Below are 19,461 nucleotides of genomic sequence, written 5' to 3'. Positions count from 1 at the left end.
TTATTTGTAATAGCTTCTCACCACCATTAACATCTTTAAAGAAACTTGCTTTGAATACTGCCAAAGCAGATAGAAAAAATATCCTATCTCCTCTCGTACAATGTTAAGACTCTTTTGGTACTGTTTTCTAAGTCATTACAATGACCATTTCTAGGCATCTTCCTCAAATCAGATGTGTGTGTGTGTGTGTGTGTGTGTGTGTGTGTGTGTGTGTGTGTACATTTTCCCAGATTATTGCACTAATTCTGATAGCATATTTCAACCTAGCTCCTGATCTGGCTATGCATAGCTCATAGCCTCATTTACTGTAATGTGTTACCTGAGTTACATAATCACAGCTGTAACTGTGCTATAGGGCCAGCTTGTGCACACACCTCTGTATGTTAGAATCATAAGTGGCTTGTTCATAGGTGCTCTTTAATGTCACTGGCGAGCCTTTTAGTAATTAGATGTCAAAGAGGAGAACATCAGATGCATGGGGTTCTTTTTCACTAAAATGCTACTATGTTATGTTAAGGTCTGATTATATGGCTTTTATATTGATACTCCAGCAAGCAAGTTTTTTCTGAACGAATTTAGCCAATTGACTGCTGTTTGTTGTAGATGTGTAAGCATCCTAATGTGTTTGCCTTTTCCTTTGCTCTTAAAACATGATGTAGTTTTCATCTGGAGAGGTCAAGGGAGGATGTATTGCAGAAGCATATATATATATATATATATATATATATATATATATATATATATATATATATATATATATGTCTGTGTGTGTGTGTGTACATATATATATCTCAGATAAAACTCATTTATGAACATCATAAGGCATTGTGCATGGATCACTTCAAAGCATAGATTAACAGCTTCTCAGTTTGCAAACCCAGGTTTCCCTAAGTTGAAAAAAAATGTTTATTGTTCTAGGCTGTTCGGTGTAACGGGAAACTGTGCTGCCTGTAGCAAGCTCATCCCTGCCTTTGAGATGGTGATGCGTGCCAAGGATAATGTGTACCACCTGGACTGCTTTGCCTGTCAGCTTTGCAACCAGAGGTGAGTGCATTTAGTACATTTAATTTGACCTCCCCAAATGATGCCACTCACTAGACTGAGTATTGATTTAATAGGTGGGAATGATCACAGTCCACTTTGTTAGACCAATTAATCTCCACATTCTGCAAATGTGCACTCAACACCACAAACGAACTACTGCAGAGAGAGGTCTTTAGACTAGCTTCAAAAGACGGTATCATGTGATAGCAACTGGACACAGAAATACTTCCACTGACTTCCAGACCCATCATTCATTCTTGTTATTGTTTTAGTATCTCCTAATATGGTAGTTTAAAATATCTTTGCAAGGGAGTAACGACATGGTTCAGTGAGCAAAGCATTCTCTGCACAAGCGTGAGGACCTGGGTTCAGGGTCCTTGTCAAGATGGACAGCTTAGCACATTTCTGTGATTTTTAATCCTCCTCAAGCAAAATGGATATAGATGGGGACAGGGATTGGGGGAGATGGGAGAATCCCCAGAGCTTTGGAACCAACAAACTTGGAATACCCCACATCCAAACAAAGTAAAGAGTGAAGACTGACACAGAATCTGTCCTCTGACTTCTATGGATGTGCTGTGGCAGTTGTGCATGTGTGCACACACTCGCACGCACGCGCGCGCACACACACACACACACACACACACACACACACACACACATCTACCTCTACTTTTTTTTTTTTTCTGTTGTGTGATTCTTTTAGGGGCAAAGAATTGGTAACAGAAAGTTTGTTTTCATCTTGTCTGTGTTTCTCACGTCCCCATCTCTTGACTTCTCTGGAATTCTAAGCGTGGTCTCTCCATACTCTTAGTTACCTCTAATCTTTTGAGGAGGAAATCAAACGAAGCTAATATCTAAACAATTACCAGCAGTGGGAAGACAGCAAAGGGAAGAATATTGCCCAGAAGTCTAGAAACCTAAGTCGAAGTCTGAGCTGTGCTACAAACTGGCTGTGCAGTCTTAAGCTAATGACATCATTTCTCTGGATCCAGTTTCCTTATTTGTAACACTTTATTAATCAGTTCCAAAACTCTTTCAAACTAAAAGTATAATAAATCCTTCACTTTTGTTTATCAAAAATTATACCCCCCATGGAAATTATCCTATGGCTCCACCTGTTTTCCATAGGTAGTAAAGAGTATGGAATACTATAAATATGCCTATCACAACCAGGCATGCTGGTGCACACATTTAATCTCAGTATGTCAGAGGTAGAGGAAGGCAGATCTCTGAGAGTTCAAGATGAGTCTATCTACGTAGCAAGTTTTAAGACAGCTGGTGATATACAGTGAGACCCTACCTCAAACAGCAAGCAAACAAACACAAAAATGGCAAAACTATGCATACCAAAACTACAGTATTTAAAATTCTAAGACACTTGCTGGAATTTCAAGAATGTATAGAATCTGTGAGAAAATGTCCACATAGTGTGTCATCAATAAATATTGCTTTGCATTCTCAATTTATGTAACTTTCTCTGAAAAGTCCTGTTTGATTCAAAATCTCTTCATGAGGCCCTATGAAATAGTAGGATATGAAGTTTGTGGTGAAAACAGATTCAATTTCTGGCCCCAACACACATTAGCTAAATTATTAGCTTTGTGATTTTCAATATGTTATTTAATCTCTCTAAATTGCTACAGTTTTGTGTCAATAAAATAGAGTATTGAATGCATTTTCAAAAATCATTCCTTCTATATTTATAATTTGTCCTGTCCAAATTATACCTCAGTGTCTTGTTATTTCTATACAGTCTATACCCCAATAGAGTCTCTTGCCAAATTTAGACATTTAGAATATTGCCTACTCTATCTTATTATATTCCTAGGCAATAACTTAGGAGCCATCTTGTGTTTTGATTCTTCTCAACAAATGTTTTATATCAATAATTACATCAGTTGAAGGTGACACTTAGCCAGCAATAAACAAACAAATTCACATGTTATCTTTTATAAAAATATGGATATATACAAACACAAATATCCACACATACATTCAGAAACACTTGTATGCACATGAACATGCATGTGTACACATTTTAAAAGTATGTTAGCCATAAAGGCAAAATACCTCTGTTCATTTCACAAGTTGATTCAGTGACAGCAGGAGTAATGACCACTGTCCTTAAGAAAGCATCTTGTACAATTATTCTACTTAGAAAAGATTACATGTTTTTAGAAGAAAATTTAAAAATGAGAAAGAATTCTAGCCTTCACTATTCTAAAAGAAAATAGTATTTTAGTACATAGCCACTCATGGTTTTTATCCCATGTGTATGTGACAAATTATGCATAACTTCTATATATCATATGATATTTAATCAGATTAAAAAGATAGTGATAGGAATCCCTCACATGATGGTAACCACCTGTAATCTCAGCACCCAGGAAGTGGAGGCAGGAAGATCCAGTTGGTTGCAAGCCTGCGGTGTGGTGAGATTCTTGTCTACAAATATTAGTAGTAGCAGCAGTAGTAGTGGTAACAGAAATAAGTCCTGAAGTTGGGAGTAAGTTGAGAGGTCGGGTGTGTCTGGGAGGAGTTCAAGAGATGGGTGTACTGAATATGATGCAAATGCACAGAATGAATTAATAAAATACCGTGTTACGCAGTTTAACAGGGAAGGATCTTAATGAATGGCACTTGAGCCATCTCTCTTCATCTCTGTTATTTATTTATCTTTTTACTTGCTGTTAAAATGTCTTTTAAGATATTTTAAGCTATTTTGCATTCATTTTTGTCATCAAGTATTAAGTCCACATGGTGTGGTCTGATGCTTTGGTTATTTCTATAGTACATTTTGCATCATCAATAAAGTACTGACTCTTTAAGCAGACAAATATTCAAATCTGTGTCAGGATAAGTTCACAGGAGTGTAATTGGTTATTCAAAGCATGCAACAGTTTGAAAGCTTAGGATAAATATTGACCAAATGATCTTCATAAAAGCTATACCTATTGTTCCCACAGCAAATTTACTCATGATCTCACACATTCACTCTAACACTGGGGCTTATTATTTAGAAAGAAATTCTTGTCACCGTCAGAGATGAAAGCTGCTACCTGTTCTTGATTTTTAATTGGTATTTATTTGCTGACTTGTAGCCCTTCAGATTTTCCTCCCCTGAGGAACTGTTTAATGCCCTATGTCCATTTGCCTACCAGGGCAGGCTTCCATATTTTATCTACATTCTACACTGAAAATGAAAGCATCATTCGAGTGCTAAACTCAGCCTAAATCCCATTGTGATACAAAGTAATTGAAGGTAGTTAATGCTATTTACAAATCATAGATCAGTTTTATTTCACCATGGAAATAAAAAGTTACATTCACAATTAAGTCAGTCTGCTCAGTAGAACTCAGTCAAGTAAGACAAACACTCCTAAATTTTGACTCTAAAAACTGCTTGCATTCTTATGGCTGCAAAACACTATTCCAACCTCATCACAAAAGCACCTAATACATTTCTATGTCCACTTCATTTATTACCTGCCATAAAGGGGCTGCATATCTTTAGCACTGGTTATGCACAATTAGCACTTGGTGATTGTCTTGTCACTGTGGTCCTTCCAAGACAAACTTCCTCAATGCAGGAAGTCAGCTCATCTTCATCAGTCAAGCAGAGCACACAGATGTGGTCACCCTGAATACAGAAGAGTTTCAAGAGAGGAGATGCTCCTCTTCCCCTGAACCTTGCTGTGGAGGCACATTCAGTGTGCCATGTCCTGACAAAACCTGTGCAAAGTCTTGTCCAGCACTCATTTTTTTTCCAGAGAAACAGGAGGGAAAGAGGTCATTTGGATATTTCTCCTTAACCAAACTTTGCTAACATTTCAAACTACAGAATTATAGAAGTTTATGGATTTTATTTAATATACACCTTAATTTTGTTTTTCAGCATGTGTTTATTGTATGGATTTATTTATCTTTATAGTCCTGGGGATTGAACCCAGAGCTTCGTACATTCTTGACAGGCACTCTACCACTGAACTGCACCCACAGCCTTCTTTTTCCTTTTCTTTGGAGAGAGGGAACACTAAGTTTTCCAGTTTTGCTATGAAATCACTCTATAGCCTATGCAGGTCTTGAACTTGGGATCCTTCTGCTTCAGCCCCCCGAGTAGCAGGCATGAAAGGCCTGTGCTACATTATCCATTTTATCTTCACTCTTATGTCTAAATATGAAGATCCAAAGTATTTCCAAATATTTTTTTTTCAAGACAATTCAGTTCTACATATCAGCCACGGATTACCTTGTTCTCCCCCCTCCCGCTCCCCTCACCTTCCCCCCAGCCCGCCCCCCATTCCTATCTCCTCCAGGGCAAAGCCTTCCCCACAGACTGAGATCAACCTGGTAGACTCAGTCCAGGTAGGTCCAGTCCCCTCCTCCCAGGCCTAGTCAAGCGATCCTGCATAGGCCCCAGGTTTCAAACAGCCAACTCATGCAATGAGCACAGGACCCGGTCCCACTGCCTGGATGCCTCCCAAACACATCAGGCCAATCAACTGTCTCACCCACTCAGAGGGCCTGGTCCAGTTGGTGATCAGCCATTGGTTCATAGTTCATGTGTTTCCATTCATTTGGCTATAAACATTATTAAAAGGAGCTGGGGAGAATTGTCATCAAGTAAAGTGCTTACCACAGTAGCAAGAAGGCCTGAGCTGGATCCACAGCACCTATATAAAAATCCAGGCAAGTAGTTGCACACCTGTAACCTCAACTTGGGTGGTGATGCAGGAACAGGCAGCTCACTTGCACACTTGCCCATTTAGCTGAATACGTGAACTCTGCATTCAGTGGGAGGCTGTCTTAAAGTAAAGAAGGTCCAGCAAGAGGGCTGAGTAAACAAAAACACTTTCCAACAAGCTTGAGAATCTGAGTGTGATTCTTGAAATCCACAATGTAGAAAAACTAACTCCCTTAAATAGTACTCTGACCTCTACACATGGTGTAGTACTTGCATATCAATGCCCCTAAAAAGAGAGAGAGAGAGTCCCAATTCTTGTTTCATGAAATTGAAGAATATGCCAAGGATTTCTTGATAATAACAATAACAAATAATGAGAAGAGTACTAGAGGATGCCCAGTGTCTTCCTCTGGCCTCCATACACATTTGTGCATAAGTACATAAACAGTACACACACACACACACACACACACACACACACACAAAGTGATGTGTATGCACATGAACACATGCACATACATGAATATGCACATGATACGCCATACAGAGAGACACAAGACAGTAATAATAGCATGTGCAAGTCTATACCTTTTATAGCAAACCGTGGTTAAAAATATAGATCTTGTATTTTAACTATAGAAATATCTCCCTTTAAAAAGGAAGGAAACTGGGGGGGAATTATTCTGGAGCTTATTTTATGATAATTTAATTTTTATTTGGAATTGAAAAAAATCTCTACAATAGGTTAATTTCTTAAAAGCTGAAGAGTTCATCCACAGAAAGCTAAATAATGATGCAGCTAATCTTTCTCTGTCCTGCCAGCCAGCACCCAAATCATGACAAAGAGACTTCTTATGAATTATGAAAGCTTGGCTGATGGCTTAGGCTTGTTTCTAACTAGTTCTTATAGCTTAAGTTAACCCATATCTTTTAATCTACATTCTTCTACATGGCTCAGTTACTTTTACTTTGTAAAACCCATGCTGCTTGCTCTGCGTCCCTGGCATCTCCTTGTGACTACCCTTCTTCTTCCCAGCATTCTTTCTGCCCCAAAAGTTCTGACTAGCTATTGGCCATTCAGCATTTTATTAAATCAATCAGAGTGACATATATTCACAATGTGAATTATAATTAAAAGATTATTCCACAACATAACGACCTTAGAACAAAAGGGAAAAAATCTGCATGATATTTCTTTTTCTTTTCTTTGTGGTATTTAATTTAAAAGCATTTTACACATACTAGTTTTCTGGTATGTGTACATATGTGTACCACAGTGCATGTTCAGAGGTCAGAGAATAACCTGTGGGTGTTGTTTCTCTCCCTTCTTCCACTCTGGATTTTGAGAATCAAACTCAGGTTATCAGGCTTGGCAGCAAAAGCATTGACCCTTGGAGCCGATTCTCTGGCTCAACATTTGCTTTTCTATTTTAAGGGCTGAAACAAGGCTAGACCCTGCAGAAGCCGAGGGGAATAAAATCTAGTTTCTTTAAGAAACTCAATGTGTTCAACACTCTGGGGGAGACAAGATATCAGAGACTCACAGAAGAGCTTAATCAGACTTAGGTCTATGCTGGGAAAAGAGACATCCATTATTTCAAGTTCAGGGACGTACTTGAGGGCTAACATGTCTAGTTTTCAGAAAGGAGTCCCCAGGGTCCTGGTTGGGCTGGGGACAGGACTCAGTTGGTAAAATTCTTGATAGGTGGGCATGAGGCCCTGCATTCCAGCTCCAAAAGCCACATCACATAACCAAACAACAAAACCAGTATGGTGACAAGTCCCTATAATCCCAGAGCTGGGAAGGTGGACACGGGCAGACTCTTTGGGGTCCCTGGACAGCCAGCCTAGCCAAATCAGTGAGTCTCATGTCTCAGTGAGGGATGCTGTCTCAAAAAGATTGTTGATAGCTCTGGAAAAATGACACTGGACATTCATCACTGCCTTCCATACTAACATGCATGTGCACATACATGAGCACCACACACACATGCACACATACACACACATTCACACACATACATCCACACACTCATAAACACACATACATCCACACACACACATTCACATACATAAACACATCCACACACACACATCCACACACACACACATACATACATACACACACATACACACATACATACACACACTTGTGCACACATATATACATACACACACATATACACATACACACATTCACACACATCCACACACTCATAAACACACACACACACATTCACACACATAAACACATCCACAATGCACACATATACACATACATACACACACGTACACACACACATACACACATATTCCTACACATACACACATGCACACATATACACATACACACACATGCACACACACACACACACATACATACACATTCACACACATCCACACACTCATAAACACACACATCCACACACACACATTCACACAAATAAACACATCCACACACACATACATATACACATATACACACACATACACAAACATACACACACACTTTCACACACACACACATATACACACATACACAGAAAGAGAAAGAGAGAGAGAGAGAGATTTTGGAATATACTAAATTGAAATGGCAAATACAATTTGAATTTGTAGTTTTTAAGATTTATACTTTGTTTCATTGATTTTTAAATATATATATTTTAGCGTTGCAATCTCACTTAATACCCAAAATGATCATTATGTAGCTGATGCTTTTAGTCTCTAAGGTAGGAAAAAAATTCGAGTGCAGAAAAATTTTTCTATTATTTCTTTTATATTTCTGAGATTTTAATTACATCATTCTCCCCTTCCTTTTCCTTCCTCCAAACCCTTCCATATATTCCTCATTGCTTTTTTCAAATCCATGTCCTCTTTTCATTAATTGTTGATACACATATATAATTAAATACATATATTAATATCATATATTATATGTATTATACATAATTACAGACTGAAAAAGTTACACGTAATTACACATACATGTTTATATCTATGTAAACATGAGCTGAACAATTGTTGTGCTAACATTGAGTTGGGAAAGTACAGGAGACCTCAATCAGATGCCAAGAACTATAAGAAACAAGGAATGATTAGAGCAAGAAACACAGCCCTCCACTGGGAAGAGCACATCATCAGTTTGTTGGTTATCCATCAACAAATGATCAGCCCTAAAAGCATACACACAAGTAATATTATACAGACACAGAAGATGTGCAAAAAGTTTAAGTACTCTCTGCCCGAGATAGTAAATGGTCATCTCAAGATTTTAGCCAAGCAAGTTAGGGTTTTACTCTCGGGAGTGGACCAATTTCAGAAGAGTATTGTGTTTTCTGACTAAGAATATGGAAGTATAAATAGATCCTGCAGGGCTAAGGTAAAGTTGACTTTGAATAATTTACAGCAGGACTCATGATATGGACAGTGTTCCTTGGTGCTTAAAGGATTGTTAAGGAGTGAGATATGCAATGATAATTGGGCTGTCAATGGGGAAAAGACAGGAAATTTGTTCATGACTGTAGGGATTGGCAAATGCCTCTTGTTGAGTACTGCAGCATGAAGCACTCCATCTTTTAGTGGCTATCTATGAATGTGAAGTGAGAAAGTAGATATGTTGGGAATACAGACCAGACTTCCTCTTCCTTTTAAACATTATAAAGACAGAAATTAGTTATAATTGGATGCCATTTACCTCAGGGAAATAAGACAACTAAGTTAACACTCTCACTTCTTCAAATTCATATTACAAATGGAGGCATCTTAGAACAGGCTTTGATAACCTGCTGTATCTGGAAGGGGTGGGAGGTTTGAGAGGGAGGTAAGGGAACACCAAGAGGGGTGAAAATGTTTAAAATACATTCTGTTGAATTTTCAAAGAGCCAATAAAAAATATAAAAGGGGAAAGTGCTCTATGCTCCCCATTTTAGAGCAGAAGTTTATTAATTACACTTCATTCTTATGCTTCTCTGGACTCAAAAACTCTATGAAGTCAGCTAGACTCATCCTCAGCTGGAAATTAATTGCATTCTTAATTTCAGCATTTGAATTTTAGATTAGTTAATAACCTAATTGGCATCCTTTTTCCTTCTTTAGTAATTTTTGAATGAGGATAAAACTAATAGAGTTGACCATACCCCACAAGCATTTAAGACTGCATTACAATAAGATGATGAGTAAGATTTCACAAGGTTTAGCCTAGCCTGTTAATACACTTAGAACATTCTTTAGCCAACACCATGTTCAAAAGGTTTTCTCTACAAATGTAAAATCTCAAAAGAAGCAGGTTATATGGTGTTGGAAATTAGCTTTTCCTTACAAAATTAAAGTTACCATGTATTTTGTTGCACGTTTAACTCCTGCACTGTTATTTATATAATTTCTTCATGTCTACGTATTTGAGTCTATGTACATGTTGAGTGTGGGTACATACACGTGTGCACAGGTGCTCCCAAACACTTGTGTGTGGTGGGTGAGTGTGGAGTGTGCACAGGTGAGTGTGTATGTAGAGGCTAGAGGCTGACAGTAGGCGTCTTCTGTAGTGGTATTCTCTCCACTTTATTGTTTTAGACAGTCTCTCACTGGACCTCAAGCTCTTCAGTTCAGTTGGAACAACTGATCAGCGAGCTCCGGGGATCCTCCTGTCTCAGCCTCCCTAGTTCTAGGGATATAAGCAAACACTGGCATGCCAGGCTGTTTATCTGTGTGCTGGGGATTGAACTCTTTATCCTTGTGTGGCAATCACCTTACCACCTCCCCAGCCCCTATGTGGGACATTTTTAGGGACAATAATGATCTCGACTGAACAGCCATGGTCTGCTCCTAACCACAGCTGCCAACACTGTTCACACTGTTTTGTAGGTTAGTTGTGACTGTGATACTTTTAACCCATGTTCTATATCATCTTTACTTTTACGTATAGATTGAAATGTACATAAAATATACTTTACCCAGTTGTTATGATGTTAATTATGAAACCTTTCAGAAAGGAATATTTAACTATTTTGATGTATTTTCTCTCGCTTTTAGATATTTCATCCATTTCTCTCTGTCTCTCTCTATACTAGTCAATGGGATGTGTGATACACATCTCATTAAATGGTAGTTAGGGTTATGAAAAATGCAGAAGAGAATACAATAATGCAAAGATTGTGGGTCTGGGTGTGGCGATTCATCCCTGGCAGAGCAGCATTCAGGAGGCTGAGGCAGGATGATTGCTGTAAGTTTGAGGCCAGTGTGAGCTTCAAAGTGAATTGCAGGCTAGCCGAAGCAACAGAGTGAGACTCTATTTCAAGAAAACAAAAACTAATAAGCAAACAAACTTATATTCACTCTTCACATTGTGAGACCTGGGTGAAAGAACAGGCCAGAGATCGACAAATAATTGGCATGTCTTCAGTTCTCCACCACATTTCCTCAGGCTGTGCAAACCCAGGCAGGCCTTTGGCATTCTGGTAGGAGCTAAGGGTATACTGGCCGACTGGGCTGGGTGTGAGAAACAAGTCTGATCACGTTACTTGATCAAAAGGTGCAGCTTTGTCTTTGTCACCAGGAGAAGGTGGGAATATGGACCGTATCCATTGCATTTGCTTTGCTGCCTTCCCTGTGCTTTCCGTGGTGACTCCTTATAGTTGGATACTGTGTCTTCATCCTACAGACAGCTTAAGTAGGGAAGGAGTGGCAGGCACCCATGCCTGCACCAGGTATGCGACAGAAGCAGAACATGAAGCCAGGTCCCCAGGACTGCTGCTTCCAGGTGTCAACTCCCTGTGTCAACCTTGATTACTTACCTACAAAATGCAATATCCTCTCTTAAAGGACTCTGAGCTAAGGATGACAGGATACCACAGGACAGGATGGGTGACAGAATCCCGTCTCTGTATATGATGACTAATAGAATTTGAGCTCCTGATAATAAAGTTAAAGACAAAGAACATTGAAAAATATCTTCAGATAAGTTGCATTGTAGGAAAACAACTCAATAACAGCAAGAAGACAGGAGTGCTTTATTGAATGTATTTATTCAGATATGATATTATACTATATTATTAAGGAGTTGAAATTAATTTCAACAGTAATATAAATGGATTGTCTTGAACACTCATTAAATATGTCTTTATTGCTGTTTCACATAATTTTTCATAAAAGATAAAAGTCAAATTTGGGCTCCTAAGGCTTGTCCAAATAAAGAATATTTCCATTTATCCAATATGTCTTCATAGTTATGATAGCTACATAAACTGATTTATTAAACATCACTATTTAAATTCTATATTTAAAGCATACAGGCTAAAGCTAGCAAAAAAGAAAAATATACTCAAACTTCCAAACTTAAATGTGCATCTTGTCCAGCAGATGCAGTGGCAAACAAATCCAGGATTTCAAGACCAGAGCTGAGTCTCTGCTTTAAACCAACATCAGCAGTAGGCAGTAATCCTGGGGAAAAAGTAAATTCCACAAATAAACAGACCAATTTTCCTTTAAGAGGAGAGCTAATTCTTTTCAATCTACTTTTTTTATTACACTATTTTCCCCTCTATCTACTTAGCTAGTATAAGGATAAATTTCCAAAGCTGCCTGGATGGAAAATAAATAGATTCACTGTTTGTCTAGAATTCCAATCTTTGCAAATGTAAATCAGTCCAAGTGCCCCTCATTTAAACCTTTAACTTTACAGAGCATTAGAGGGTGGCTTTCACTTCACCATTTAATCCATCCACTAAGATTTCTGCCTGAGCATCATTCTGAATTGACTATCTGATAAAGAATGACCACCACCAAAGGTCACAGAGGTCGACCTGTATAATTACAGAGTTGTTCTCAGTCAACTCTACCCAACACTGCTGTTTGATCGTTAAATTGTTACAATTAAATATATATATATACAGATCTCCCCAGAGTTACTTTATTGTTAAATGTACTGGAAATAGCACAAACATTTACTTTTTACCTGAATTGTGTCTGTAGTATCACCCACTGGGAAACTATATAAAAAGAACACTTATTAAAAACATTACAATCTTGCACTTTAAACAATGCTTCATAAACTAAAATGCATAATTAGCTGCTGGGAGCTGGTTTTATTTTTCACATCAATATTAGGAAGTTCATCCAGGTTGCTCTGTCTTAATGGGAAGCATTCTAGTGAGTGGCATCTACTATTTTGCAGCTGGGGAATTTTCCGTGGAGGAAAACAGCTCAGCCTCAGTGTACTCGGGCACCTTTCATTGGACAGTAGGCACTTGCAAGTTACTAAGATTTAGTCACATTTCATAACAGAGTTAAAGGGAGCCTGGAAGAGAAAACTTTAATTTCCTAATTCTTTGGTTCACTGTAGTACCTTTTATGGTTTGATTGATTGGACAAAGGACCAGTATAAAATCGTTCATAATCATAACAGTAAAAACTGATATCATATTTAATTTACTTAATGAGGGTGTATATGTATCTAATATTTTCTTCTTACCAATGTAGTAAGGAAAAGAAAAAGAGAAAGGGGAAGAAATAAGGACTATCACCATTGGTGTCCAAAATGTTTACCTTGCTGTTCCTATGATGTTTATATAGGAAGGTGAAGTTTAAATGCTGTGTACAAGTGCTAATAACTGAAATAAAACAATTTTAACTTTTATAATGAAAGTAACTTCCTAAGACAGTCTTTTTGATTTTAGTAGTCTTAACACACTTTATGTTTTTATACTTTCAGATTTTGTGTGGGAGACAAATTTTTCTTAAAGAATAACATGATCCTCTGCCAGACAGACTATGAAGAAGGCCTAATGAAAGAAGGTTATGCACCCCAGGTCCGCTGATCCATCGACATCACCCCTAACAACACAAAGCACTACATTCTTTTATCTTTTTTGCTCACATGTATATAAGAATTGACCCAGGAACCTACTAAATAGGGTAGTGGTAGGACAGCAGGATGGCCATACGGAATCAGAGGCGGACTGCATCTCTATGTAGTGAAATTGCCCCAGTTCAAGAGTTGAATGTTCATTATTAAAGAAAGAAAAGTCATGTATATATTGCTGGGTTTTTTTTGCTTGCTATTCGTTTTTGTGTCACTTGGCATGAGATGTTTATTTTGGACTATTGTATATAATGTATTGTAATATCTGAAGCACAAATGTAATACAGTTTTATTGTGTTACCATTTGTGTTTCGTCTGCTTCTTTGTATTGTTGCATTTAGTACAATCAGTGTGTAAACTTACTGGATATTTATGCTTTCTGTGTCTACCAGCTGTTTTCAATGAGCTATACCTTTCTAGTAAGAATTGAAGAGAAAACCTCACTGATGACACACAGATAAAGCAAGACTATCAACGTTAGAAATACAACAATAAATAAATAAACACACGCAGAGCAGTTAGTGACATCCACTTCTTATGGCTACCACAGTTTGGTGTATTCATGTTCTCATGATAACCCCCTATTTTCAGGGGACTAAGGATCAGCTTTAAAAAAATGATAAAGATTTCATCTTAAAGCACTTTCATTTTATTCCAACGTGCAAAGTGCCATTTTTAGAATCACTTTAATGCTTAGTGATGTCCTTTTAACATCCTTTATTGTGTTCCTTACCTTCACTACAGATTGATTCTACTTTTCTTTTTTTAGTCACACACCCCAATGTGAACTAGTGCCTTTGGGTAGCATGTAAACGTTTTTCCAAAGGGTTACTATAAATGAAAAGACGTTACCACAATTATGACATAATTTTCCAAATTTTAAATTTCTTATATGAATGTTGTCCAGGTTTCTCTCTAGGAGATGGGCTTAATGTCTTTATGGTTAAGAGCTGATGGCACTGAGCGGACTTGAGTGTGAATCCAGAGAAATTAGGATGATACCGTTATGACTATGATGGTATTTGAGTCAGATAGTGGTCTGCTCACAGCAATGTCATTACAGGTACAGAATCTTATAGAGGAGAAACAAAGGGTTCACAAAAAGTTGAGAACTGTTTAGTGATTATGTATTTCACCTGCCATTTACATGTTCAGGACACTTTGAATTTGGCATGTATCACTTCCTCAGCCCCCATGTTCTTTAATCTTCCCACTCAGATTATGTAACACGGACTTAAATCTAACATTTCTTTTTTTTTTTTTTTTTTTACGGTGAAGTGTTTTCCCTTTATTTAAATGATAGCTGATGAAGAAGAATGTTCTAGAAACAGAAAATGTGGGAAATGATTACTTAAATTGCAATTAAGGAAATAAAACCAAGAATATGGTTCCTTCCTCTGCTCACACTTTGTTATTTTGGTTTTGCATTCTTTGATGAAACTGATTTCCCACAAATCCACTCCATACAGGCACTGGAAACCTGTTCTCAAGCAAACTCCACACCGTGGGCTTTCTTATTTTGTTCTTCAGCACTTGTACAAGAAATGTCTCCCACTGTTATTCGTATTACATATTTTCCCTGCCAGTTTCTGCATTACAGATGGCGATGAAATGTTCTACCTACATTCTTGGTCTGGGGCCAAAATATTAAGCTGGAAACAATGCTGGTGTATCTTTGAATCATTATGAAACATAAGTTTATTAGGGAAATGCACGCGGATCTGAATATTGCCTCATGAAAAAAATGGTTCTGTGAAAAGTCAATGATACTTTCCAAATGCTTCATTGTTAAGAGTGTGCAAGTCCCACTTGCTCCAAATTTGAGGTAAGATGAAGATTTGTAAAAGTATCCATTTGGAATCCACAAGGTGGTTCTTATTTCCCTCTCAGCCCCATAAATTTGTTCTGTGAGGAGATAAGACAAGCTTAGCTTATAACATACAAACCAAAATTGGGAAAGATGACACTCAGCAAGGGAAGGGGACACTCAGCCAGGGAAGGGGACACTCAGCCAGGGAAGGGGACACTCAGCCAGGGAAGGGGACGCTCAGCCAGGGAAGGGGACGCTCAGCCAGGGAAGGGGACACTCAGCCAGGGAAGGGGACAGCAAAGGAAAGGGACACTCAGCCAGGGAAGGGGACACTCAGCCAGGGAAGGGGACACTCAGCCAGGGAAGGGGACAGCAAAGGAAAGGGACACTCAGCCAGGGAAGGGGACACTCAGCCAGGGAAGGGGACACTCAGCCAGGGAAGGGGACATTCAGCCAGGGAAGGGGACACTCAGCCAGGGAAGGGGGACACTCAGCCAGGGAAGGGGATGCTCAGCAAGACATTTTCCTCACAGCCTTGCTGGCTCCTCTTGACAGTCTTTAAAGTTTGCATTAAGTTTGTCCGTATGGTTTGCAAAGGATCCTCAGTTTTTCACATTAAAATGGGTTTTCATAATATCTATAGCAGGTCAAAATATGTGTCAGCTGGGATCAAACTTCTCTCAATTTCTGAAAGCTTTTCAACCATCCTTGCCTTCCCCACATCAGAGTCTGCAAAGATTTCGCCTAATCCTTGGGGAAGTTGCTCAGCTGGACTAAAGATTAAGGCCTTAATCTCTTTAGATTAACTTTCATCTCCATGAAATTGTGAACCAAGACAGCGGTAAATTTCCAGCTTTAAGCTGTTTTCTAGTTAACAGTGACAAGTAGTAGCAGTTTTGACAAGAAGCATCAAGCTAGTTATCCTGAGAACACAAAGCCCGACTTTTTTTTTGTCAGTTCTTCTCTTTATTATTATTAAAACTTTTTTATTTTACACTCCAACCAGTTTCCCCTCCCTCCTCTCATCCCATTCCCTCCTCCACCTCCTTTCTATCCACCCCCACCCCCTCCCTACCCCCACCCCCCACCCCTGTCCACTCCTCAGAAATGGTAAGGACTCCCATGGGAGTTGTTGTGTGGCCCTTATGGTATCTGATGCTCCAGTAGGACACCTGGACAGAGTTCCAAAAGTTCACAAGCTGAGAAAGCTCTCTTCTCAGTAGGTATCTCTGCAGACTGCTCAGGATGAGGGATCAGGACGCTGCCGTCCGGACCACCAGCGCCCCGAGCAGAACAGTAGCCCTGCGTTTGTAATTCCTTTCGTTCATTTTCCTAAGTACGTGGGTTCATGTTTTCAGTAAAAAGGGCACTCGAGTGTTTGATTGCACTCAACTGGCAAAGACAAGGATGGTCTGAAAAAAAGCATGCGTTGTCCATGCGAAAATGAAAAACTTCCTTTCTAAAGGTGAATCCCAACAAGCGCAAGGAAGTTACCTCAGCTCCTCCTTCCAAAGAGAATATCGAAGACCCCTGAAGCAGGAGGTTCTCCGCTATTTTACTTTTGTGGGAAAAGTAAAATTGTCAAAAATGAAGGTAGCAATTTCTGGCTATGATTTTTTGTGTGCATTTACATACATTTTAAGTGATTTTGCTGAAAACAACTGAGTTGCTCTCAGCAGACTAAATTTCAAATTTTCTAGAAAATGAATTAAAATAAAAACATCAACTGAATTCTGTGTTTTCAAGAAAGACACGTGGTGCCTTAACTGAAACAGGGGCGACAATGGAAACCCCAGTAAAACCTACCATCCACAGTTTTGTTCTAACTACCACATTAGGCAAACTGCTCTTCGAATCGTCACTTAAACCATTTCACAGAAATGATGCAGGCCAAACATGTTTAGTGTTCACTTCAGTGAGTTGCAGAAACAATCTGCATGTTTATTGTAATAGGCCATTAACACAGAAGACAATTTAAGCAAAAGCCTTTTGATCACCACTTCTTAAAAATGCCATCATACATGTTTTCATTTTTAATGTGATTTTAATTCAGAGTAATAAGAAATGAAGAATTGAGACAGTCACTATTTCAGATGGACTTTACTGAGTGCTTACTGTATGTCAGGCCTTGCTCTATGTACTTAGTTGCCTGTGGACAGGTGGAGACAGATCTCATGTATCCAGTCCTTTTAACTATATCTTTTTTAGTGTTGTCACTCACCTTAAACTTACCCATAATGAGCACACAAATATGAACATCTTCTAACAATGTAGCATGTCATTGGTGTGAAAGCCTCAGAAAATATCTCAAGTAATCGATGTGTTCAGAGAATTATCTCACCCAAATTACTCATTAACTCAATAGCACATAATAAAAAAGAACATCAATTAATTAATGAGTCACCCTCAGATTGCTTGGATTACTACCGAGCTCAGTTGAAACAGTGGTTATGAATGGAGCTATCTCTCCTTATTCATTGTTTGCAATTGGACCATTATTTGGCTGAAACCAGTTTCATATTTAGCACATGCCTGTAGGTAACTGCGTGATTAGTATCATAAGTGAAGAATTCAGGGCGCCTGCTTCTTCTAAAGAGCTGGGAATTTTCACTTCAGCCTCCTTGAAGTCAAGCTGGGATGGGGATGCCATCTTTCCAAAGATGAAGCTGTGCATTTATGATGAAGATTAGGGCTTCCACACTGCACAATGTCTGAGTTAGCTCTTAAGACACTTACAGGTGAGTCTTACAATGCATTTGCGCACATGAGATTTAATTTCAATAATAACCCCATGAGACTAATATATACATCGCCAATGCCAGGTTTAGAAATGTTTTCTTAGTCACAAAGGGCATTTGTGCTTTTGGTGAGCTGGGTCAGGGTGGATTCTTGGGAACAGAAAGAAATAGGGGGAGGGATTTTTAAAAAGAATAACCAACCAAATATGCTACAAAGTTGCAAAGGAAACTTTCTCAGCCATCTTGGTAAATGCCATTCCAGTATGCTTACAGAATAATTACAACAGTTCCCCTAGGTAAGTGAGAAACATCTGTTGGTAACACATAGCAGGTGCTAACAATTAAACATACTGAACTTTTAAAAAATGTTTTTAATTAAAAGAATTTTGTTTTGTGAAAAGAGGAAAAAAACATGTTAAATTCAAAGATATTCCTGGTTTACACATCCAGATCACGTTATGCACAAAATTGTAAGGCCCGAGTCACCCTGCATCATCTGTGGTTTCTTTTGGCTCAGATCATTACAATCAGAACCGGACTATAATTCATCACAGTTTTTACACAGTTAGTATTCTGGTCCGAGAAGCTACATCCTCATGAAATTGGTATGGCAGAGCTGATAACAGGGCATTTGGGTTTTATAGGCAAGGTGGCTGCCATTAACTACACCAGATTGAGCGGGCACTGTACAAAGAAAAGAGAGGAGTCAGCAACATCAGGGGACAGGGACCAACCCATGTGTGTTGCAACAGTGTTTTCCTATGATGTCCCTTTAACACCTCTTAATAACCTCAGGCAACACTTACTGAGCAAGACCATGAAGTGGGTGACTTGCTGCAACCTCCAGCTGTATTTAAGTGTTTAAGTTCTACATGCCAGTTCTAATGATTTTTATATTTATTCATTTATTATTTTGAGATTTGTTTTTCTTCCAGTGTTACCCAGGCCTGCAGATACTTGGTACCACACCCGGACTTACTCAAGGTTAAGTAAGAGGATGAGCCAGGGGTCCTAAGTGGAGGCCCTGAGGTTGACACACAGGTTTTCTGGATGTTGGCCCCTCTAGTAATTTCAATTTCTGGATGGTGACTGCTATCTTTTTGTTAGCATTATCACTATTGTTTTGGGAGCCTCTAGGAGTAACCGAGAGCTCGCATGGAGGTCTTTGTTTGAATCTGTAGAGCCTCTGTATCAAGACTAGAGGCCTCTTAGCAGAGCTGTGTTGAGAACAAGAGGGCAGTCTCAGTTCAAGAGTAAACGTGGACTGAAAGCAGCCACTCTGTGCACCCAGATGAACAAGCTTCAGTGAATATAACTAACCAAGTCT

The 19,461-nt window shown here is 38.7% G+C and overlaps 1 protein-coding gene across 10 annotated transcripts in view; it reads left to right on the top strand.

Annotated features, from left to right (window-relative positions):
- The window catches only part of Lmo3 (LIM domain only 3), a 63,443-nt gene extending 48,453 nt beyond the window's left edge, over positions 1-14,990 (top strand). For all 10 annotated transcript variants that reach the window (XM_052719155.1, XM_052719151.1, XM_052719154.1 and 7 more), the window contains 2 exons: positions 919-1,044; positions 13,437-14,990. In XM_052719155.1, the coding sequence (XP_052575115.1) occupies positions 919-1,044; positions 13,437-13,542 (232 nt within the window). In that variant the 3' untranslated portion in view covers positions 13,543-14,990. The remainder of the gene's footprint in view (positions 1-918; positions 1,045-13,436) is intronic.
- Positions 14,991-19,461: the final 4,471 nt, after the last annotated feature.

The sequence above is a fragment of the Peromyscus californicus genome, unplaced genomic scaffold (genome assembly GCF_007827085.1).
Source record: "Peromyscus californicus insignis strain IS unplaced genomic scaffold, ASM782708v3 Scaffold_6__1_contigs__length_162567912, whole genome shotgun sequence".
Lineage (NCBI taxonomy): Eukaryota > Metazoa > Chordata > Mammalia > Rodentia > Cricetidae > Peromyscus > Peromyscus californicus.
This window is presented reverse-complemented; position numbering and strand designations above follow the sequence as displayed.